Raw genomic sequence first — 24,353 nt, 5'->3', positions numbered from 1 at the left:
GACAACTGGGAGCTAATGTTCTCAGTAGTCCACTCACTGTTAAACACACTGCCAGCAACACATCCTTCTTATTAATATATAAACACTATTATAAGGTTGCAACACCATAATAAAAGTGGGGTATTTTAACCTTCATAATATTATTAAGGGTAAGAGTTATATTGGTTGTATAAGACAACTGGAGCTTACTGCCTCAGTAGTCCACTCCACTGTTAAACACACTGCTAAGCAAACATCCTTCTTATTAATATATAACACTATTTATATTGTACACACAAAGTGCATGTTCAACAATATTATTAAGGGTAAAGCGAGTACTGGCTGTATACAATCTGGGGAGCTATCACCCCAGTAGTCCTCCCACTAGCACACACACACACATCCTTCTTTTATTAATATATATAACACTATTTATAAGGCTAACACTATAATAGTGGTTTTAACCCTTTTCACACAATATTATTATGGTAAGAGTTGGCAATGGCTGTATAAGCATAACTGGGAGCTTACTGCCCCAGTAGTCTCGATGTTAAAACACACTGCTACAAACACATCCTTTCATATATACACTATTGTTACACACCAATAAAGTGGGGTATTTTAACTGTTCATAATAACATATGGGTAAGAGTTATACTGGCTGTATAACAACTGGGAGCTTACTGCCCCAGTAGTTCTGACTGTTAAACACACTGCTAAGCAACACATCCTTCTTTGTTAATATACCATTATAAGGGTTGTAACATCATAGAACAAAGTATTTTAACTCTTCATAATAATATTATTAAGGGTAAGCGTTATACTGGCTGTATAAGACAACTGGGAGCTTACTGCCCCAGTAATCCTCCCACTGTTAAACACACTGCTAAGCAACACATCCTTCTTTATTAATATATAACACTATTTATAAGGTTGTAACACTATAATAAAGTGGGTATTTTAACTCTTCATAATAATATTATTAAGGGTAAGAGTTATACTGGCTGTATAAGACAACTGGGAGCTTACTGCCCCAGTAGTCCTCCCACTGTTAAACACACTGCTAAGCAACACATCCTTCTTAATTAATATATAACACTATTTATAAGGTTGTAACACTATAATAAAGTGGGTATTTTAACTCTTCATAATAATATTATTAAGGGTAAGCGTTATACTGGCTGTATAAGACAACTGGGAGCTTACTGCCCCAGTAGTCCTCCCACTGTTAAACACACTGCTAAGCAACACATCCTCTTAATTAATATATAACACTATTTATATAGTTGTAACACTATAATAAAGTGGGGTATTTTAATCCCTTCATATTATTATTAAGGGTGTTATATCATTGTATAAGACAACTGGGAGCTTACTGCCCCAGTAGTCCTCCCACTGTTAAAACACACTAAGCAAATACACATCCTTCTTTTATTAATATATAACACTATTTATAAGGTTGTAACACTATAATAAAGTGGTATTTTAATCATAATAATATTATTAAGGGTAAGAGTTATACTGGCTGTATAAGACAACTGGGAGCTTACTGCCCCAGTAGTCCTCCCACTGTTAAACACACTGCTAAGCAACACATCCTTCTTTATTAATATATAACACTATTTATAAGGTTGTAACACTATAATAAAGTGGGTATGTTAACTCTTCATAATAATATTATTAAGGGTAAGAGTTATACTGGCTGTATAAGACAACTGGGAGCTTACTGCCCCAGTAGTCCTCCCACTGTTAAACACACTGCTAAGCAACACATCCTTCTTTATTAATATATAACACTATTTATAAGGTTGTAACACCATAATAAAGTGGGTATTTTAACTGTTCATAATAATATTATTAAGGGTAAGAGTTATACTGGCTGTATAAGACAACTGGGAGCTTACTGCCCCAGTAGTCCTCCCACTGTTAAACACACTGCTAAGCAACACATCCTTCTTTATTAATATATAACACTATTTATAAGGTTGTAACACTATAATAAAGTGGGTATTTTAACTCTTCATAATAATATTATTAAGGGTAAGCGTTATAATGACTGTATAAGACAACTGGGAGCTTACTGCCCCAGTAGTCCTCCCACTGTTAAACACACTGCTAAGCAACACATCCTTCTTTATTAATATATAACACTATTTATAAGGTTGTAACACTATAATAAAGTGGGTATTTTAACTCTTCATAATAATATTATTAAGGGTAAGAGTTATACTAGCTGTATAAGACAACTGGGAGCTTACTGCCCCAGTAGTCCTCCCACTGTTAAACACACTGCTAAGCAACACATCCTTCTTTATTAATATATAACACTATTTATAAGGTTGTAACACTATAATAAAGTGGGTATTTTAACTCTTCATAATAATATTATTAAGGGTAAGCGTTATAATGGCTGTATAAGACAACTGGGAGCTTACTGCCCCAGTAGTCCACCCACTGTTAAATTTCTAAGCAACACATCCTCTTATTAATATATAAACTATTTATAAGGTTAAAATACTATAACAAGTGGGCATTTACCATAACAATATTATGGTAAGCTTATAATGGCTGTACACATAAAGAGTTTACTGCCCCAGTAGTTTTACTGTTAAACACATCAAGCAAACACATCCTTCTTATTAATATATAACATATTTATAAGGTTGTAACACTATAATAAAGTGGGTATTTTAACCTTCATAATAATATATTATAGGTAACGCAAATTGACTGCATAAGACAACTGGGAGCCACTGCTTCAGTAGTACCCTCTCACTGTTAAACACACTGCTACAACATACATTCTTATTAATATATAACACTATTTATAAGGTTGTAACATATAATAAAGGATGAATGGGCAATACATATGGGTAAGAAAGACATGGTTGTATACAAGAGACAAATGACGTTTCAGTAGTTCTTACCACTGTTAAACACATCACAAGCAACACATTCCTTTTATCAATATAACACACTATATAAGGTTGTAATACCATAATAAAGGGGTATACACATATTAAGCACTAACATGTATACATAATGCAAGCTTACAGAACATTGTTAAACACACACACACATTTTACAAATATACACAATAAACACACACAAAAAGGGTATTTACTACACATGACATATGGGTATACATTATACACACTGGGACACGTTTCAGTAGTCTCACAACACACACACAACACATTTTTATTAATATATAACACTATTTATAAGGTTGAAACACATAATAAAGTGGGTATTTTAACCATAATAATACATGGTAAGCTTATAATGGCTGTATACATTGACTAGAGCTTATGCCCAGTAGTTTCTTAAACACACTGCTGGTTAAATTTCCTTTGACAATATATACACTATTTATAAGGTTGTAACACATAAAAAGTGGGTATTTTAACTTCATAATATCAAAGGCATATAATGATGTAAAGACACTAGGGAGCCATTGCCCAGTAGTTCACTGTTAAACACACACAACACATTTTTATTAATATATAACACTATTTATATGTTGTAACACTCATAATAAAGCTGGTATTTTAACTTCACAAATACACATGGGTAAAGCTTATAATGGCTGTATACACACTAGGCTTACTGCCCAGTAGTTTCTACTGTTAAACAACAAGGCTTAACAACACATTTTTATTTAAAAATACACATTTACTGGCGGTATAAGGTCAAGGCACGAGCTCGGTTATTACTTCAATGTCGCTGTTTAGTAAAAGCCACCATTTATTTGAAATGATTTACACGATTTATCTATTTTATTTTATACAATATAAAATAAATGCTGCACAAAACACGCAGGCATTGCTTTACCATAACCTGTTTACGCAGACGCACTTGAGCAGCACTGCCCGCTTGCCGACTGGGCGGCAGGTGCAGCAGGTGCAGGTGGCGGTGCAGGATGCTCAGGTGCAGTGTGGGTGCAGGCATAGTGGATGTTTGTGGGCAGGTGTGTGGTGGTGTGGTGCAGGTGCATAGTGGATGCTCAGGGTGCAGGTGGGTGGTGTAGGTGCAGTGGATGTTCGGTGCAGGTGCATAGTGGATGCCTGTAGCATGTGTGGTGTAGGTGCATAGTGGACGTTTGCGCAGGTGTGTGGTAGGTGTGTGGCAGGTGCAGTGATGTCGTGGTTGCAGGTGTGGTGGCAGGTGACAGTGGATGTTTCAGGCGCAGGTGCAGGTGGATGTTTGTGGCAGGTGCGTGGTGTGGTGGTGCAAGTGGATGTTTGTGGTAGGTGTGTGGTGCAGGTGTGTGGTGCAGGCGATAGTGGATGCTCAGGCAGGTGTGGCAGGTGCGAGCACGCTCCAGGCGCAGGTGCATAGTGGACGTTCCAGGATATGCGTGCGGGCACAGCGGACGCCCAGGGCAGGCGTGCGCGGCGCGAACAGCGGACGCCCAGGGTCGCAGGCGGTGCGGGTGCAGGCGCACAGCGTGACGCCTCGGTGCTGGCGCGTGCGCATAGCGGATGCCAGTGGCGCAGGTGCGTGCAGCAGTGCACAGCGGACGCTCAGGCAGGTGGCGTGCAGGTGCGGCGGCGCATAGTGACGCTCAGGCTGAGTCGCGTGGTGCAGGCACAGTGATGCTCAGGCGCAGGTGCATAGTGACGTTCAGGCGCAGGTGCGCAGTGTAGGTGCAGTGGATGTCTGTGGTGCAGGTGTGGGTGCAGGTGTGTGGTGCAGGTGCATAGGTGGATGCTCAGTGGTGGCGTGCGGTGCAGGCACAGGATGCCAGGCAGGTGTGACAGTGTGAGCAGGCGCAGGTGTGAGTGCAGCGGATGCTCAGTGGTGTAGGTGCGGTGCAGGTGTGCGCAGGTGCGGTGTAGGTGGTGACAGTGGACGTTCAGATGCAGTGCATAGTGACGCCAGGCGCAGGTGACGCAGGCGCAGATGACGTCTGGTGGTGCAGGCGTGCGGCAGGCGTGCGGTGCGCAGGCGCAGCAGGCGTGGCGCAGGCGCACAGTGGACGCCCAGGCGCAGCATGGCGGACGCCCAGGCAGGCTGCGCGGTGCAGGTGGGCACAGTGACGCCCAGGCGAATGCGTGCGGTGCAGGTGCACAGTGACGTTCAGGCGCAGGTGCGTGGTGCAGGTGCGTGGGTGCAGGGGCGTGGTGCAGGCGTGCGCAGTGTGGTCGGCAGGCGTGGTGGTGCAGGGTGCATAGTGACGTTTGCGGAAGCACAGTGGGATTTCGGCAGGTGTGTGGTGTAGGTGCATGCGGATGTTTGAGGTGATGGTGGCAGGTGTGGTGTAGGTGCAGAATGCAAGGTGATGTGCAGGTGTGGTGGGCAGGTGGTATAGGTGCAGGTGTGGTGTAGGTGTGCAGTGTGACGCTCAGGCGCTGCGTATAGTGGACGTTTGTGGTGCGGCGCGTGTGGTGCAGGCGTGCAGTGGATGCTCAGGTGCTGGTCACAGTGACGTCCCAGGTGTGTGGGCAGGCGCACAAAGTGGACTGCTCAGGCAGGCGCACAGTGACGCTCAGGGCAGCAGGTGCGTGATGGTGGCGCACACGTGACGCTCAGCGCATGTGCGGCGGCAGGTGCACAGCGTGGATATTCAGGTGCAGGTGTGGTGCAGAGAGTGCGACGCGCCTGTGGTGCAGGTGTGGTGTAGTGGTGTGTGCAGTGTGTGCAGGGTGCAGTGGATGCCAGGCGCTGGTGCATAGTGGATGCCTGGTGGCAGGTGTGTGGCAGGTGCATAGTGATGCTCAGGTGCAGGTACAGTGGATGCCAGGTTGCAGGCGTGTGTGATGCACGTGCACAGCGGATAACTGGCGCAGTGTGCAGGCAGAAAGCGATATTTGTGGTGCAGGCGTGGCAGGTGCATACGGATGCTCAGGCGCAGGTGCGGTGCAGGTGACAGTGGACGTTTGAGGCGCTGGCGTATAGCGGACGTTTCTGCGCAGGTGTGTGGCAGCAGGTGCATAGTGGACGTTCAGGTGCGGCGGTGCAGGCGGACGTCCGATTCCAGGGAGGCGTGCGACGTGGCAGGCGATATGGATGTTAGGGTGCAGCAGGCGCATAGCGGACGCCCAGGCGCAGGTGCGTGGTTCAGGCGCAGTGGATGCTCAGGCGCAGGCGTGCGGTGCCGCAGGTGCGTGTGCAGGCAGCGGATGCCTGTCGCAGGTGTGTGGCAGGTGGTGGTGCAGGCACAGCGGACGTTTGTGGTGCAGGTGTGTGTTTAGGTGCATAGTGGGATGTTTCAGGCAGGTGTAGCAGGTGCATAGTGGATGTTTGCAGGTGTGTGTGGTGGTGACAGTGGATGTCTGGCGGCAGGTGTGCTGCAGGTGCATAGTGGATGCCGTGGTGCAGGTGCAGGGGTGGATGCTTGTGGCAGGTGTGCGGTGCAGGCGCACAGCGGATGTTTGTGGTGCGGTGTGTGGAGCGGCAGGCATATTGATGCTGGTGGGCGCGGCATAGTGACGTTGTGGCGCAGGTCGGTGACAGTGGATGCTTCAGGCAGGTGCGTGGTGCAGACGACTGGTGCGGACGCAGGCGGCGCAGTGGTGCAGGCGACAGTGGACGTCTGATGCCGGTGCGTGGCAGCGTGCACATAGCGGATGCTCAGGTGCGCAGAGCGCACGCCGCGCAGGCGCAGGCGTAGGCGCATAGTGGATGCTCAGGTGCGTGGCAGGCGTGCGTGGCGCAGGCGACACTGGACGCCCAGAGCGCAGGTGCGGTGAGGCGTGACAGTGGATGCTCAGGCGCAGGTGTGCGTCACAGGCGCACAGTTGATGCCCAGGGCAGGTGCGTGCAGCAGGTGACAGTGACGTCAGGGCAGGTGTGTGCACAGCGGACGCTCCAGGCGCATGCGTGGGTGAGGCACAGCAGGACGTTTGCAGCAGTGTGCGCAGGTGCAACAGAGGATGCTCAGGCGCAGGTGTGAGATGCAAGCCCAGGGTGCAGGCGCACAGTGACGCTCAGGCAGGTGCGTGGCAGGTACAGTGATGCTCAGCAGGTGCGGCAGGCGACAGCGGATGCTCAGGCAGGCGTGTAGGTGATGCCCAGGCGCAGGTGGCAGGAGACAGCGGACGCTCAGGCGCATGTGCGGCAAGCGCACACGTGACGCCAGGCATGCGCACAGCGGATGCCTCAGGCAAGTCGTGCGTGGCAGTGCACATGAAGCCAGGCAGTGTGCGGGCGTGAGGTGCGGTGTGGGTGCACAGTGCATGCCTGCGGTCAGCGGTGCAGGCGGGTCAGGTCGACAGTGACGCAAACCCAGGTTGCAGTGTGGGTGGGCGACAGCACTGATTGCGCAGTGCGGTGCGAAGGCGACAGGCGGACGCCCAGCAGGCGAAGCGCAGCATGGTGCAGGAGCACAGCGGATGCCACAGGTGTGGCTGCGCGCACAGCGACGTTTCAGCTGCGTCGTGCGGCGGGCGCAAGCGTATGCTCAGGCGTGCAGGTCAGTGAGGCGGGTACAGCGGACGTTCATGCAGGTGCACAGTGACCATCAAAGTGTGTGTGCAGGTGCGACAGCTGATGCTCCAGGCAAGGTGCGTGGCAGGTGCGGTTACGCCATAAAGTGACGCCCAGGGTCGCAGGCGCGTGGCGCAGCAGCGCACACGTGACGTCGCGCAAGCAGGCCAAGCGTGATCCCCAGGCACAGTGCGCCTGCGCAGGCAGCGGATGCCGGTGGCGAAAGGCGTGCGTGAGATGAGCAGCGGATGCTCAGGCAGGTGCGGGTGCAGGTGCACAGCGGACGCAGTGCAGCGCGAAGGCGACGCTCAGGTGCAGGTGCGTGCAGGGTGCACGGAAGTGACGCTCAGGTGCAGGTGCATAGTGACGCTCAGGCCTGCAAGGTGCGGGTGCAGGTGCGTGGCGCAGGGGCAGAGTGGATGCCTGTGGTCGCAGGCGTGCGTGCAGGCGCATAGGATGCCTGCGCAGGCGCACAGTGGACGCCCAGGCAGGTGCAGGTGCAGGGATGTCGCCAGCAGGGCAAGAGTGGATGCTCAGGGTGCTGGTGCATGCGTGCACAGGCGGACGGGCAGGTGGCAGGTGTGCAGCAGGCGCATAGTGGATGCTCAGGTCGGCAGGGTGCGTGGGTGCAGGCGCACAGGCGGACGTCTGCGGTGATGCGCACAGCGGACGCCCAGGCGTTATGCGGTCGCGATGCCTGCGGCGCAGGCGCATAAGTGACGCCCAGGCGCAGGTGCGTGCGGGTGCAGGTGCGCGGGTGCGGCACACAGTGGATGCCCCAGGTGCAGGTGGTGCAGGTGCACAGTGGATGCTCAGGCAGGTGCATGCGTGGATGGCTGCGCAGGTGTGTGTGCAGGTGCGCAGCGTGACGCCTGATGGTGCAGGTGGAGTCCAGGTGCGTGGTGCAGGTGTGTGCGTGCAAGCGGATGCTACGTCGCAGGGTGTGTGGAGGTGTGACAGACAGGCGCAGGTGCATAGGGATGTTTGCAGGCGTGTGTGTAGGTGCATGCGATGCTCAGGTGAAGGTGTGTGGAGCAGGTGCGTGGTGCAGGCGCAGTGGATGCCCAGGCGCAGGTGTGGTGAGGCGCACAGACGTTCAGGCGCAGGCGACAGCGGACGTTCCAGGCGGCGTGGTGCGGCGGAGGGTGCAGCAGTGCAGCGCAGGCGGTAAGAGAAAAGCGTGGCGCAGGCGTGATTGGACGCGCAGGCGATGCGCAGTGCAGGCGCAGGTGCGGTGCAGGTGCACAGCGTGGATGCTCAGGTGAAGGGGTGTGTGGTGAGGTGCGTGGGTGTAGAAAGGCAGCGGTGTGTGTAGTGCAGGTGCGTGGCAGGTGCGTGGGTGTGTGGGCAGGTGTGGGTGGTGTGTGCAGTGGATGCTCAGGTGCTGGTGCACAGTGGATGCTTGCAGGTGTGGTGTAGGTGCAGTGGATGCCTGCGGTGCTGGTGGATAGTGATGTTTGTGGTGCAGGTGTGTGGCAGCAGGTGTGTGGCGTGGACGCTCAGGCGCAGGACATGGATGTTTGAGGGTTGCAGGCGTGCGGCGGAGGTGCACAGCGGATGCCCAGGCAAGTGTGTGGCGCAGGCGCACAGACATTATCAGGTGCAGGCGCATGGCAGGTGCATAGTGGATTTGTGGCGCAGGCGTGCGGTGCAGGTGTGGCGCAGGTGTGTGGTGTCAGGCGTGGCAGGTGGATGGGCGCTGGCGGACAAGTGATTACCGCCCAGGAAGGGTGTGCGCGGCGTTATGTGCGCACAGCGGACGCCTGCGGCGATGCGCACAGTGACGTTTCAGCCGCAGGTGTGCGATGCGGACGCAAAAGCGTGATTGCCCGCAGCATGCGTGGCAGGTGCATAGCGATGCGCAGCAGGTGTGGTGCAGGTGACAGGCGGACGCTCAGGCGGCGTGCGGGTGAGACAGGACGCTTGTGGCGCTGGTGCATCGGCATGCGGACGTTTTGCGCAGGTGTGGTGGTGCAGGTGCGCATAGTGACGTTTGTCGCGCAGGTGCATAGTGATGTCTGTTTGCGTGTGATGCAGGTGCACAGGATGTTTGTGGTGCAGGTGTGTGGTGCAGGTGCACAGTGACGTTCAGGCAGGTGTGGTGGACGCCGGCAGGTGGCGCAATGGCGCAGGTGTGTGGCAGGTGCACAGTGGACGCCAGTGGCAGGTGGTGGCAGGTGCGTGGGCGGCACAGTGATCGCCTGCGGTGCAGGCGTGCGGGTCCAGGTGATGGTTCAGGGGCGCGCGGCGCAGGTGCATTGAAGAGGACGCTCAGGGCAGTGCGGTGCAGGTGCAGCGGACGCTCAGGCGCAGGTGCGTGCGGCAGGCGCATAGGCGTGGATGCTCAGGCGAAGGCGAAGGAGTGCATACCAGGCGCAGGTGTGCGGTGTAGGGCACAGCGGACGCTCAGGTGCAGGCGTGTGGTGGGCGGTACATACTGGACGTTCAGGTGCAGGCGTGTGGCGCAGGCGCACAGGCGGATGCTTCCGGCAGGCAAAGCCATTGCAGGCGACAGTGGACGTTTGCAGCAGGTGGGCAGACGCATAGGGATCGGTGGCGGTGGTGGGTGACAGTGGATCAGGCGGCGTGCGGCAGTGCGCACAGTGGACGCCAGGCAGGTGACAGCGTGCGCTCAGTGGCGGAGCGCAGGTGACAGTGACGTTTGCGGCGCAGGTGTGTGGTGCAGGTGCGCGGCGCAGGTGCATACTGATTCCAGGCAGGTGGAGCAGTGCGTCTGCGTGCACAGCAGGTGACAGCGGATCGTCCAGGCGCAGGTGCGTGGCGCAGGTGCACAGTGACGTCTGCGGCGCAGGTGCGTGGTGCAGGCGTGACAGCGGATGCTCAGGCGCGGTGCGTGGTGCAGGTGCACAGGACGTTTGTGGTGGCGTGTGGCAGGCGCACAGGTGGACGCTCAGCAGGTCAGCAGGCGCAGTGCATAGTGATGTTTGTGGCAGGCGCGTGGGTGCAGGGTGCATAGTGGATGTTTGCAGGCGTGTGGCGCAGGCAGCAGGCACACGGATGCTCAGGCAGGCGCGTGGTGCAGGCGTGACAGTGGACCGTCAGTCAGGCGCAGGTGCAGGCGCACAGCGTGACGCCCAGGCGCGGCGCGGCGGCGCAGGCGCAGCGTGACGCCCAGGCAGGCGTGCGGTGCAGGCGCACAGTGACGCCCGTGGCGCAGGCGTGCGGCGCAGAGGCGCACAGTGATGCTCAGGCGCAGGTGCGGCTGGGCGCAGGTGGGTGCGCAGGCGTGACGTAGGCTGGTGCGCGGGTGCGTGGCGCAGGCATAACGACGTATGGTGGTGCGCAGGTGTGTGGTGCAGGTGCACAGGGCGGACGTTCAGGCGCAGGCAGGTTGCAGGTGCAAGTGGATGCCTGAGGCGCAGGCGTGGTGGCGCAGGTGCACAGCGTGATGCTCAGGCGGCAGCGTGCGGGTGCAGGTGCGGCGGATGCAGGCGCGGGTGACGCACAGGCGCGTGGCGCAGGCGCAGGACGTGCGCGCAGGCGGCAGCGTGAGCGTGCGGCGCGGAGGTGCGTGGCGCAGGCGCACAGCGGATCGCCCAGGCGCCGCGCAAGTGACCTCAGGCGCGGTGCGTGGTGCGGTGCAAGCGGACGCTCAGGCGGTGATGCGCAGGCGCGCGCAGGTGCGGGCGCAGGCGCAGGCGTGCGTGCAGGTGCGTGGGGCAGGTGCGGGCAGCAGGCGTGCGGTGCAGGTGCAGTGATGCTCAGGCGCAGGTGCATAGTGGATGCTCAGGGCAGGTGGTGGTGCAGGTGCAGATGCTCAGGCGCGAGGCGTGATGCCAGGCAGGTGTGGTGCAGGTGATGTGGACGCTGGCAGGTGCACAGTGACGCTCAGGCCATGCGGTGCGACGCGGCGCAGTGACGTCTGCAGCACGTGAAAGCGGCGTGACGGACTCGGTGGCGCGGGTGCGCGGCGCGGGCAGACAGCGTGACGCTCAGGCGCAGGTGCGGTGCGGGTGCAGGCGTGCGGCGCAGGCGTGCGTGCAGGGTGCAGTAATGCGCAGGCGCCAGCGCGTGACGCTCAGGCAGCAGGTGCGGGTGCAGGTGCAGTGCGATGCCAGGCGGCAGGCGCATGGCGGACGCTCAGGCAGGCAGGTGTGCGTGCAGGTGCATAGCGTGATGTCAGGCGCTGTGCAGCAGGTGCACAGTGATGCTCAGGCAGGTGCGTGCGCAGGCGCACAGGATGCCTGCGGTGCGCAGGTGCGTGGTGTAGGTGCATGGTGACGCCTGTGGCGCAGGTGCAAGTGACGTTCAGCAGGCGTGGTGCAGGCGCACAGGATGCCCAGGCGCAGACAGTGGACGTCGGCGGCGTGACGAGGCGCACGGCGGACGTCCAGGCGAGGTGCAGTGAAGAGGCGCACAGTGGACGCGCAGGCGCAGGCGGGTGGCCAGGCGCACAGCGGATGCGCAGGCGGCGTGGCGCAAGACGGTGTGCGCAGGTGCATGGCGGATGCTCGGCGCAGGCGTGCAGCAGGTGCGTGGCGGCGGCATAGCGGACGCTCAGCAGGGTGCGTGGCAGGCGCATAGTGATGCTCAGCAGCAGGCGTGCAGCAGGTGCATAGCGGATGCTCAGGTGCAGGTGTGGTGCATGCATAGTGGACGCTCAGGCTGTGGTGGCAGGCGGTGGTGCAGGCGCACAGCGTGGATGCTCTGGTGGGTTGCGTGGGTGCAGGCGTGATGAAAGTGGATGCTCAGGCGAAGGTGCGTGGTGCAGGCGCAAGTGACGCTCAGGTGCAGTGGCGCAGCAGACAGTGGATCGCCTGGTGGCGCAGGCGTGAGGCGATGCAAACAGGCGCAGTGCGCACAGCGGACGTCAGGCGCAGGCAGACAGCGGATGCCTGGTGCAGGTGCGTGGTGCAGGCGTGACAGGCGGACGCCTGCGGTGCAGGCGCGTGGTGGCGGTGCGTGGCGTGTGGCGGTGCGTGGGCAGTGCGTGCAGGTGCAGCACAGTACGTTTGTGGCGCAGGTGTGACAGTGATGCTCAGCGCAGGTGCGTGCGGCAGGTGCACAGTGACGTTTGCGCAGGTGCAGGTGTGCGGTGCAGGCGTGACAGTGGACGCTCAGTGCAGGCGTGCGGTGCAGGCGCAAGGCGGATGCTCAGGCGGCGGTGCAGGCGTGGATGCTCAGGCGCAGGCGGTGCAGGTGCATGGACGCTCAGGCGCAGGTGCGTGGCGCAGGCGCGCGGCGCAAGCGACAGCGTGACGTCTGGTGGCGCAGCGGGTGCGTGGTGCGCAGGCGCAGAAGTGCCCCAGGCGCTGGCGCGCAGCGGCGTCGGTGGCGTTAGGCAGGTGCGGCCAGGCGGACGTGCTCAGGCAGGCGTACAGCGTGGACGCTCAGGCGCAGGTGCGGCGCAGGCGCAGAGCGTGACGCCTGGTGCGCAGGTGTGCGGTGGCGGGCACAGCGGATGCTCAGGCAGGTCAGCGGATGCTCAGGCAGGCGTGCAGGTGACAGCGGACGCCTGGTGGCAGGGTGCATAGTGACGCTCAGCAGGCGTGGAGCATAGTGGATGCCTGCTGCAGGCGCAGTGCGGCGCAGGCGCAGGTGCGGATGCCAGGCGCAGGTGAGGCGCATAGCGGATCGCCCAGGCCGGCGCACAGGCGGACATCTGGCGGCGCGGCGCGCACAGCGCAGACGTTGCGGCGGCGCGCACAGCGACGCCTGGTGGCGGCAGTGCGTGCAGGTGAGGTGCGGCAGGTGCATGCGACGCCTGCAGGCGCAGGTGCGTGGGTGCAGGCGACAGGTGATGCCTGCAGGCGCACAGCGGATGCTCAGGGTGCAGGTGTGTGCGGCAGGTGCACGTGACGTTTGCAGCAGGTGCGTGGCGCAGGTGCGTGGGCAGGTGCGGTGGTGCAGGTGCGTGGTGCAGGCGCAAGGCGGATGCTCAGGTGCAGGTGCGTGGGTGCAGGTGACAGTGATGCCGCGGCGCAGGCGCAGGACGTTTGCAGGTGCGGAGGTGCACAGTGACGCTCAGGCGGAGTGCAGGGTGAGGCGGTGCAGGCGCATGAGCGTGGATCGCCCAGGAAGCAGGCGTGGTGAGGTGGTGCAGACGCCCAGTGGCGTTATGGCGCACAGCGGACGCCCGCGGCGCAGGTGCGTGCGCAGGTGCGTGGCGCAGGGGGCGCGGCGCAGGTGCGCAGCGCAGGCGTGCGGCGCAGGCGTGCGTGGCGCAGGTGCACAGGCGGATGCTCAGGCGCAGGCGCATAGGCGCATTGTGGCGCAGGTGCGGTGGCGGCGCAGCGACGCTCAGGCGGAAGTGCGGTAGGTGCAGGTGCAGCAGGCGTGCAGCGCAGGTGTGCGGCGCAGGTGCGTGGTGCAGGTGCGGCAGGTGGTGGTGCAGTGGATGTCGCAGCTGGTGCAGTGGATGCTCAGGCAGGTGCAGGCGCAGACAGTGACGCTCAGGCGCTGCGTATGACGCCTGCGGCGCAGGCGTGGCGCAGGCGTGATTCAGGCGAGCCCGCGGGCTCGAGCGCGCGGCGCAGGCACAGCGTGATTCAGGTGCGACGTGCAGTGGCAGGCGCACAGTGGATGTTGCGGCAGGCGTGCGGTGCAGGCGCATAGCGACGCTCAGGCGCAGGCGTGCGGTGCAGGCGTGCGGGCAGGTGCGTGGTGGTAGGGTGCGCAGTGGATGCTCAGGCGGCGCAGGCGCACAGGCGGATCAGGCGCAGTGCGGTGCAGATAGTGACGCTCAGGTGCAGGCAGCAGCGGACGCTCAGGCGCAGGGCGTGTGGTACAGTGGATGCTCAGGTGCGGGGCGTGCAGCAGGTGCACAGTGACGTTTGCGGTGCAGGTGTGCGGTGCAGGCGGACAGCGTGACGTCAGGCGCAGGTGTGGCAGTGCAGGCGGATGCTCAGGTGCTGGTGCGATGGACGTCAGGCGCAGGTGTGGCGACGCGCATGGCGGCGTCTGCAGCCGACGTTGCGGTCGCAGCAGGCGCGCGACGGTGCACAGGCGTGACGCCTGCGGCGCAGGTGCGGCGCAGGGTGCACAGCGGATGCTCAGGCGTGCACAGTGTGCCCAGGCGCAGGTGCAGGCGCAGGTGCATGGCGTGATCAGGCAGGGGTGTGCGGTGGCGGTGCGGTGGCGCAGGCGTGCAGGCGATGCTGCGGTCGCGCAGGCGGCGGGTGGTGCAGGGGCGCATTGAAAGCGGATGCCTGCTGCAGGTGACAGCGGATGCTCAGGCGCAGGTGCGTGGTGCAGGCGCATAGGACGTTCAGGCGCGTGGGTGCGGGGTGGTGCAGGGGTGGCGCAGGGGTGACAGTGGACGTCAGGTGGTCGGCGCGTGCGGTGCAGGCGGCTGGCGCGGATGGCGCGTAGGGCAGGCGCACAGCGTGACGGCTCCAGTGGCGGTGAGGTGCGGCGTGCGGCGTGCGGCGCAAGGCGCAGGCGGACGCCCAGGTCGCAGGCGTGCGGCAGGCGCACAGTGACGCCTGAGGCGCAGGCGCACAGCGTGACGCCTGCGAGGTGCGCCGTGCAGGTGCACAGCGGACGCTCAGGCGCAGGCGTGCGGTGCAGGTGCGGGTGGCGCAGGCGCACAGCGTGACGCCTGGTTCGCGGTGCGGGTGCAGGCGCATGGCGAGTGCGGCGGTGCGCAGAGTACGTTCGTGCAGCACGTGTGTGGCGCAGGTGCACAGTGATGCCAGGCAGGTGCGTGGTGAAGGTAGCGGATGCTCAGGCGCAGGTGCGGTGGTGCAGGTGCGTGCAGGCATAGTGGATGCTCAGGCGCAGGTGTGGTGCAGGAAAGACAGTGACGGCAGGCAGCGGACGCTCAGGCGCAGGTGCGGCGATGGGTGCACAGCGTGACGCCCAGTGGCGCAGTGCGTGGCGCAGGTGCGTGCGCAGGCGTGCGGCGCGTGCGCATAGCGACATCTGCGCGCGGCGGGCGCACAGCGGATGCCTGCGGCGGCGTGGCGGCGTGCACAGTGACGTTCAGGCGCAGGCGTGGTGCGCAGGCGGACAGGGCGTGACGCTCAGGCGCAGGTGCGGTGCAGGTGCATAGGCGTGACTGCCTGCGGCGCAGGCGGTGGCAGGCGGTACAGGAGTGCTCAGGCGCAGGCGCAGTGGATGTTTGCGGCGCAGGTGTGGTGCAGGTGTGCCAGGTGACGTTTGTGTGGTGCAGGTGTGTGGGTGCAGGGGTGTGTGTGGCGCAGGGTAATACGATGCTCAGGCGCAGGTGCGGTGGCAGGTGTACAGGACGTTTGCGGCGAGCGTGCGTTGCAGGTGCATAGTGGACGTTTGTGGTGCAGGTGCGTGGTGCAGGTGCACAGGCGGACGCCTGCGGCGCAGGTGCGTGGCAGGCGTGACAGTGACGTCTGGTGGCGTGCGGTGACGGAGGCGCACAGTGACGTCTGCGGCGCAGGCGCAGCGCACGCCCAGGCGTTAAGGCGTGCGGCGCAGGCGCACAGCGACGCCCAGGGTGCAGGCGTGCGCAGGCGTGCGGCGCGGCGGCGGCTGTGATGCGCAGCAGGCGTGCGCAGGCGCACAGTGACGCTCAGGCGGCGGTGCGTGCCAGCAGGCGCATTGCGGATGCTCAGGCGCAGGCGCAGGTGCAGGTGCACAGTGATGCTCAGGCGCAGGTGCGTGCAGGGTGCATAGTGGACGTCGGTGGCGCAGGGGTGGCAGGTGCATAGTGGACGTTTCAGCAGGTGAGGCGCAGGCGGTGTGACAGTGACGTTCAGGCGCAGGTGGTGTAGTGACGGCAGGCGGTGGCAGGCGATATGGACGTTCAGCAGGTGCAGGCGCACAGTGATCGCCCAGGTGCCACGTGCGGCGTGCAGGCGCACAGCGGACGCCCAGGCGCAGGTGCGTGGCGGCGCGCACAGCGGACGCCCAGGCGCGGCGCATGCGACTGGCGGCGCAGGTGTGGCGTGCATGTGCACAGGCGTGATGCCCAGGCGTGCAGGCGTGCGGCGCAGGTGCGTGCGGTGCAGGGTGCACAGTGATGCCTGCGCAGGGGTGCATAGCTGATGCCTGTTCGGCGGTGCGTGAGGTGCGCATAGTGAGCCCAGGCGCAGGGGCGTGGCAGGCGCATGCGGATGCTCAGCAGGCGTGGTAGGTGATAGCGTGGATGCTCAGTGGCAGGTGCGGTGGCAGGTGTGATGCGGACGTTTCAGTGATGATGCTCAGGCGGCGGCGTGGTGCAGGCGCATGGTGACGTTCAGGCGCAGGCGTGCGGCAGGCGCATAGTGGATGCTCAGGCGCAGGTGAGTGCGCAGCCTGCGCGCAGGCATACGTGACGCCTGCGGCGCGAATGCGCGTGAAAGATGGCGGACGCCCAGGCGTCAGGGGTGCGGCGCAGGCGCAGTGGATGCTCAGGCGCAGGTGCGTGGCGGCGGGCATGGCGTGACGCTCAGGCGCGGTGCGTGCGTGGGGCGCATAGCGGATGCTCAGGCAGGTGGTGCAGGCGCACAGCGGACGTTTGCGCAGGCGTGGATGCGGCGGCGGCGCAGGTGGCGTACAGGATGCCCAGGCGCAGGCGGTGGGTGGCGTGCGGTGAGGTGCATAGTGGACGTGCTCAGGTCGCAGGCGTGTGGTGGTGCATAGCGGACGTTCAGCAGGTGGTGGTGATGCAGTGGACGTGCAGCAGGTGCACAGTGGATGCCCAGGCAGGTGTGAGGCGCAGCCAGGTGGCGCAGGTGCAGAGTGACGTTCAGGCGCAGGTGCACAGTGATCGCCCAGGCGCAGGTGCAGTAGCACAGGCGGACGCCCAGGTGCAGGCGTGCGCGGCGAGGTGCGTGGTGCAGGTGCGTGGCAGCAGGCGCGTGGTGCAGGTGCACAGGTGACGCCTGCGCGCGGCGGTGCATAGGCGTGACGCCCAGGCAGGTGGTGTAGGTGGCTGGCGGATGCTCAGGCGCAGGTGCGTGGTGCAGGTGCAGTGGTGCAGGTGCACAGTGGACTGGTAGCAGGTGCGTGGCGCAGGCGCAGGCGGATGCTCAGGCAGGTGACAGCGGATGTTGCGGGTGCAGGTGCGTGGTGCAGGTGACAGGATGTTTGCGGCGTGCAGGTGTGTGCGTAGGTGTGTGGGCGCAGGCGGCATAGTGGACGCTCAGGGCAGGTGGTGCAGGGTGCATAGTGGACGTTTGCGGGTGGCGGCGAACGGCGGACGCTCAGCAGGCGTGTGGTGCAGGCGACGCTGGTGACGCCTGCGGCGTGCAGGGTGACGCCTGCGTCGGCATACGTGCGCGCAGGCGCAGAGCGGACGTCTGGTGGTCGCGGCGTGCGGCGCAGGCGCACAGTGACGCCCAGGCGTGCGCGGAGCAGGCGCACAGCGTGACGCCCAGGCGCAGGTGCGCGGCGCAGGCGCACAGCGCGTGACGCCTGCGCAGGTGCGTGGCAGGCGCACAGGCGTGATGCTCAGGCGCAGGTGTGACAGACGTTTTGGCGCAGGCGTGGCGCAGGTGACAGTGGACGCTCAGGCAGGCGGGCACAGCGGACGCCTTTTCCGGCAGGCGCGATCGGCGCGCATTGAAAGTGACGGCGCAGGTTAAGTGCGGCGGCGCATGCGTGACGTGCTCGCGCGGCGTGCGGTCAGGTGCACAGGGCGTGACGCTCAGCGCAGGGGCGCAGGAGAACGGTGGCGCAGGCGTGTGCAGGCACAGGACGCTCAGGCGGCGGTGCAGTGGCGCAGGCGGTGCGTGCGGCAGGCGCAGAGTGACGCTCAGGCGCAGGCGTGCGATTCAGGCGCACAGCGGACGTCCAGGCGCAGGCGTGGCGTTATGGCGGACAGCGTGGACGCTCAGGAGCAGGGTGCGTGGCGTGAGGGGTGCACAGCGACGCCAGGCGCGGCGGCGTGCGGCGCAGGCGTGACAGTGACGCTCAGGCGCAGGCGCACAGTGCGGCTGCTCAGGCGGCGGCGTGCGTGGCGCGCAGGTGCATGGGCGATGCCTGGTGCGCGTGCAGGGGGTGTGCGGTTAAGACACGACGTTCAGGCGGCGGCGGTGCAGGCGCAGATGGCGGACGTGGTTGGCGGCGTGCGTGAGGCAGCAGCGTGACGCTCAGCAGGCGCGCGGCGGGTGCAGACGTTCAGGCGCAGTGCGCAGTGCAGGCATGCGTGACGCTCAGGCGCAGGTGCGGCGGCGGCGCAGGCGGACGCTCAGCAGGTGCACAGTGCATGCTCAGGCAGGTGTGGCGCAGGCGACAGTGACGCCCAGGCGCAGGTGCAGCAGGTGCGTGGCGCAGGCGCAATCGACGCTCAGGCGAGGCGCGTGGCGCGGCGGCGACAGGCGGACGCTCAGGCGCAGGGTGCGCAGCAGTGCGTGCGGATGGCGACGCCGGTGCGGCGCAGGCGCGGCGCAGGCGCACAGCGATCGCTCAGCAGCGTGCGGTGCAGGCGTGACAGCGGACGCCTGCGGTGCGGCGGTGCAGGCGGACAGCGACGATCGCCCAGGCGGCGGTGCGGCGGCGGGGCGCACAGGCGGATCGCATGCAGGCGCGCGATGCGCCAGCCCCGTGGTGCACATTGAGGCGGACGGGGTTCAGGTGGCGCGACAGGTGCGGCGCAGGCGCATTGCGCGATCGCCCAGCGGCGCAGGCGCGCATGGCGCGGACGTCGCGATGGGTGCGTGCGGCGCAGGCGCAAGCGGACGCTCAGCAGGCGCGGCGCAGGCGTGACAGGCGGACGTTCAGGCGGCGTGGCGCGCAGGCGACAGTGACGCCCAGGCGCTGGCGGCAAGACAGGCGGATCGCCCCAGTGGTATGCGGCGGCGGTGCACAGTGACGCTCAGGCGCAGGCGTGCGGCGCAGGCGTGCGGCGCAGGCGCACAGGCGGATGCTCAGGCACGCAGGCGCGGTGCAGGCGCACAGCGTGACGTCTGCAGGCGCACATGCGGTGGCGCATGCATGAGCGTGATGGCGCAGGTGCGGCAGGCGCACAGGCGGACGTCCAGGCGCTGGCGCGCGATGGCGGTGCGGTTGATGCGCAGGCGGACGCGCCCAGGCGCAGGCGCGCACAGCGCGGACGCCCGGCGGATGCGCGGCGCACGCGTGCGACAGCGACGTCTGGTGGCGCAGGTGCGCAGGCGTGCGGCGCAGGCGTGCGCGGCGCTGGCGTGCGCAGGCGTGCACAGCGTGACGCTCAGGTAGGCGCATGGCGGACGCTCAGCGCAGGCGTGCGGCGCAGCAGGCGTGACAGCGGACGCCCAGGCGTTGGCGCGCGTGCAAGGCGTGCGGCGGCGCACAACAGCGGACGCCTGGTGGTCGCAGCGCGTGCGGCGCAGGGTGCGCACAGGCGGACGCTCACAGGCGGCGGCGCGCATGCGTGACGCTCCAGGCGCAGGCGGTGCGCGGCAGGTGCACAGGGGACGTCAGGTGGTGGCAGGTGCGTGGCGCAGGCGTGACAGACGTTCAGGTGGCGCAGGTGCGTGCAGAAGGTGCACAGCGGACGCGTCCAGGCGCAGGCGCAACGAGTGACGCCTGCAGGCGGTGCGTGGCGCAGGCGTGCGCATTGCAGATGCCTGGCAGGTGGCGTGCGATGGCGCGCCAGGTGCGGCGTGCGGCAGGCGTGCGGCGCAGGCGCACAGCGTGACGCTCAGGTCGCAAGGCGTGCGTGCGCAGGCGCACAGCGTGACGCCGCTCAGGCAAGGCGCACAGCGTGACGCTCAGGCGCAGGCGGTGGGTGCAGGCGACAGCGGACGCCTGGTGGCGCAGGCGCGACAGCGCGATCTGCGGTGGCGGGCGCGCGGCGGCGTATCAGGCGCAGACAGCGTGACTGCTCAGGCGCAGGCGGGTGCGGCGGGGCGCAGAGGCGTGCGTGCGGCGCAGGCGTGACAGGATGCTCAGGTCGCAGGCGCGTGGTGCGTAGACAGCGTGACGCCTGGCAGGCGCAGGCGTGACAGCGGATGCTCAGGCGCAGGTGCATAGCGGACGTTCAGGCGCAGGTGCACATCGGATCGCTCCAGGCGCAGGTGCGGTGGCGGCGTGCGGCGAGGCGCGCACAGCGGACGCCCGCGCATCGCGGCGTGCGGCGCAGGCGCACAGCGGACGCCGCCTGCGCGGCGCGCACAGCGGATGCTCAGGCAAGGGGTGCGGGTGCAGGCGCACAGGACGTGCCAGGCGCAGGTGCGGTAGGCGTGCGGCAGGTGCGTGGGCGTGTAGGTGCGGTGCGCGGCGCAGGCGGCATAGCGGACGCCCAGGGCAGGTGCGGGTGCAGGCGCAGGCGGATGCTCAGGCAGCTGGCAGGCACAGCGGACGCTCAGGCGCAGGCGTGGGTGCAAGGCGCAGCGTGACGCTCAGGCAGGCAGACAGCGGACGTCGAGGCAGGCGTGCGTGGTGCAGGTGACAGGGACGTGCAGGTGCAGTGGTGGTGCAGGTGCACAGGGATACCAGGCGCAGGAAAGCGTGGCGGCGTGCACAGTGAGCCAGGTGCAGGTGGGTGGCGTGCAGGCGGCAGGTGCAGCAGTGGACGCTCAGGATGGCAGACAGCGGATGCTCCAGGCGCATGTGCGGTGAGGCGCAGCGGACGTTCAGGCGGCAAGGCGCACAGTGACGCCCTGCGGGCCGCCGCTGGCGTGCTGCGGCGATGCAGGTGCAGCAGTGGACGTGCGGCGGCGGTGCGTGGTGCAGGTGCACAGTGATACTCAGGTGCAGGTGCGGCAGGCAGACAGGATGCCTGCAGCAGGTGCGCAGGTGCGCAGCAGCGGATGTTTGTGGCGCTGGTGACAGCGGATGGTGGCAGGTGCATAGTGGATGCGTTTGTGCAGGTGCAGGCGGATGTTTGTCGGCAGGCGTGGCGATGCAGGTGGACAGTGGACGTCTCAGGCGCAGGTGTGTGGCAGGTGCACAGCGGACGTTTTGCGCAGGTAAGCAGGTGCAGCGGATGCTCAGGAAGCGGCGCAAACGTGGCGCAGGCGTGGTGAGAGACAGCGTGACGTCTGGCGGCGGCGGGGCGCGTGGCGCAGGTGCGGCGGCGCAGGCGGATCGCCTGCGGGCACGTGCGCGGTCGAGTGCACAGTGACGCCTGCAGGCGTGTGGTGCAGGCGTGGCGGCGGACGTTTGCGGTGCGCAGGCGCACAGTGGATGCCTGGTGGCGCAGTGCAGCAGGTGCATAGTGGATGCTCAGGCGCAGGTGGCGCGTGCATGTGCAGGTGCGGGTGCAGGTACAGTGATGTTTGTGCAGGTGTGTGGGCGCAGGTGTGGTGCAGGAAGCATGATCGATGCCAGCGCAGGTGTGTGGCGCAGGTGACAGCGGGATGCTCAGGCGCAGGCACAGGCGCATAGGACATCAGGCGGCGGCAGGCAGGCGCATGCGGACGTCTGCGGCGCGATGCGGCGTGAGGCGCAAGGCGTGGACGTTATGGGGCGCGGGGCAGGCACAGTGACGCCTGCGGCGCAGGCGCAGGTGCATGCCGGCGCAGGCGTGGTGCAGGCGCACAGGCGGATGCTCAGGCGCAGGCGTGGCAGGCGTGGCAGGCGTGCATACTGGATGCTCAGGCAGGTGCGGCAGGTGCAGCAGGGATGCTTAGGTGGCGGCGCAGGCAGACAGGATGCTGCAGGTGTGCAGGGCGTGATAGCGGATGCCCAGGCGGCAGGTGCGGCAGGCGTGACAGACGCCAGCGGCGTGTGGTGAGGCGCACAGCGGATCGGTGGGTGCAGGTGTGGCGCAGGTGTGGCGGACGCTCAGGCGCAGGTGTGAGGCAGCCCAGGCGCAGGCGCATGGACGTCCAGCAGGTGCGGCGCAGGCGCAGAAAGTGACGTCTGGTGGCGCAGGCGCAGGCAGGTGCACAGCGGATGCCCAGGCGCGGCGCGGGGCAGGCGTGCAGGCGCACAGCGACGTTCAGTGGTGCAGGCGTGCGTGGTGCAGGGGCACAGTGGATGCTCAGCAGTGCGGTGAGTGGTGCAGACGCTCAGGCAGGTGATGGCGGATGCTCAGGCGCAGGCGTGCGTGAGGTGCATAGCGTGACGTTTGGGTGGAGGGGTGGTAGGTGCAGTGATGCTCAGGCGGCGTGTGGGTGCAGGTGCATAGTGGATGTTTGCGGTGCAGGTGTGGTGCAAGCGTGACAGGCGGACGCTCAGGCAGCAGGCGTGGCGCAGGTGCATCAGGATGCTCAGGCGCAGGCGTGGGAGGTGCGCAGCCGCAGGCGCGTGATAGTGGATCAGGTGGCGCAGGCGACAGCGGATCGCCCAGGCGGCGGCGCGGCGGCGATGCGCACAGCGACGCCCAGCAGGCGCGGGTGCAGGCGCGCAGGCAGGTGCGGCGCAGGCGCACAGTGACGCTCAGGCAGGCGCACAGTGACGCTCAGGCGCGGCGGTGCGTGCAGGCGCATGTGCGGACGCTCAGGCGGCGGTGCGGCAGTGCAGGGGTGCGGCGCAGGCGGTGCACAGCGTGACGTTCAGGTCGCAGGTGCGCGCAGGTGCAGCGGATGCGGTGCAGGGCACAGTGATGCTCAGGCGCAGGTGCGTGGTGCAGGGCATGGCGGACGCTCAGCAGGTGCGTGGGTGGTAGGTGGCGCAGGTGACAGGGCGGATTGCTCAGGCGCAGGTGCGCGCGGGTGCAGGCGCAGGCGTGACGTTCAGGCGCAGGAGCGCGAGGCGGACGGCCAGGCGCGATGGTGCGCAGGGGCAGAGCGCGGATGCCCAGGTGAGGCGCATGAGCGGATGCCCAGGTCGCAGGCGGTGCGAGGCGTGCGGCGCAGGCAGAGTGGACGCTCAGGGCGGCGTGCGTGCGTGGGTGCAGGTGCAGCGGATGCCCAGGCAGGCGCAGCGGATGCCTGCGGCGCAGGGTGTGCGTGGTGCAGGCGCACAGTGACGTTTGCGGCGGTGCGTGACAGTGGATGCCAGGCGCAGGTGCGTGCGTGGCGGCACAGTGGCGTTCAGGCAGGTGCGTGGTGCAGGGGTGCAGCAGGCGCGGATGTCTGGTGGTCGCGTGGTGCAGGTGATCGTGGATGCTCAGCAGGTGGGCAGCAGGCGTGATGCTCAGGGCGCAGGGTGACAGGATGTTTGGGGGTGCAGGTGCGGATGTCGGTGCAGGCGTGGTGCAGGCGTGACGCCTGATCGCAGGCGTGCGGCAGAGGCGCATGCGGACGTCTGGTGCGCAGGCGCACAGTGATTGCACAGGCGCAGGCGGCGCGGCGGATGCCCAGGCGAAGGTGCGTGGCGGCAGGTGCGCGGCGCAGGCGTGCGGGTGCAGGTGCGCGGTGCGCACAGGCGGATGCTCAGGCGCGTGTGCGGGGTGCAGGTGCACAGGCGGATGCTCAGGCGGCGTGCACAGCGTGACGCTCAGGCGCAGGTGCGGTGAGCAGCGGACGCTCAGGGGCAGGGTGCGGTGGTGCGTGGCGCAGGTGTGTTGTGCGTGACAGGCGGTGCGTGCAGGCGGTGCAGTGGACGCTCAGCGCGCAGACAGGACGCTCAGGCGCAGGTGTGTGGTGCAGGCGCAGCGGATGCTCAGGTGCAGGTGCGGCAGCAGGCGTGACAGTGGACGTCTATCGCGGCGGCGCGGCAGGTGACAGTGGACGTCTGGTGGCGCAGGTGCGACAGCGGACGCTCAGGCGCAGGCGTGCGCAGGTGCATAGCGGATGCTCAGGCAGGTGTGCGTGGTGCAGGCGCATAGGCGGACGTTTGGTGGTGCAGGTGTGTGGTGCAGGTGCAGGGGACGCTCAGGCGCAGGTGTGTGAAGCAGGTGCAGCTGATGGTCTGTGGCGCAGGTGCACAGTGGACGCTCAGGCGCAGGTGTGGTGCAGGTGAAGGCGTGGATGCCTGTGGTGCAGGTGCGGTGGGCAGGTGTGTGCAGGCGCACAGGTGACGCCTGCGGGCGCAGGTGGGTGCAGGTGCATAGTGACGCTCAGGCAGGCGGTGGTGGCATGCGTGACGCTCAGGCGCAGGTGGCGCAGGCGCATGGCGGATCGCCCAGGCGCATGCGATGCTGCGCGGCGCGCGCGCACAGCGGACGTCTGCGGTTAGGCGCACAGTGACGCTCAGTGGCGCAAGGTGCGCGG

General features: G+C 63.6%; 2 protein-coding genes across 2 annotated transcripts; both read right to left on the bottom strand.

Moving 5' to 3' along the window:
- Window positions 1-7,780: 7,780 nt before the first annotated feature.
- On the bottom strand, window positions 7,781-8,236 carry LOC121853357 (keratin-associated protein 4-9-like). The gene has a single exon (XM_042347428.1). It carries the CDS (start codon window positions 8,234-8,236, stop codon window positions 7,781-7,783), a length of 456 nt encoding a protein of 151 aa, XP_042203362.1.
- A 2,381-nt stretch (window positions 8,237-10,617) lies between these two features.
- LOC121853356 (predicted GPI-anchored protein 58) lies at window positions 10,618-11,148 on the bottom strand. Its single transcript, XM_042347427.1, has one exon. The coding sequence runs from the start codon at window positions 11,146-11,148 to the stop codon at window positions 10,618-10,620; it is 531 nt and encodes a 176-aa protein (XP_042203361.1).
- Window positions 11,149-24,353: the final 13,205 nt, after the last annotated feature.

Source organism: Homarus americanus, unplaced genomic scaffold (assembly GCF_018991925.1).
Source record: "Homarus americanus isolate GMGI-L3 unplaced genomic scaffold, GMGI_Hamer_2.0 scaffold50696, whole genome shotgun sequence".
Lineage (NCBI taxonomy): Eukaryota > Metazoa > Arthropoda > Malacostraca > Decapoda > Nephropidae > Homarus > Homarus americanus.
This window is presented reverse-complemented; position numbering and strand designations above follow the sequence as displayed.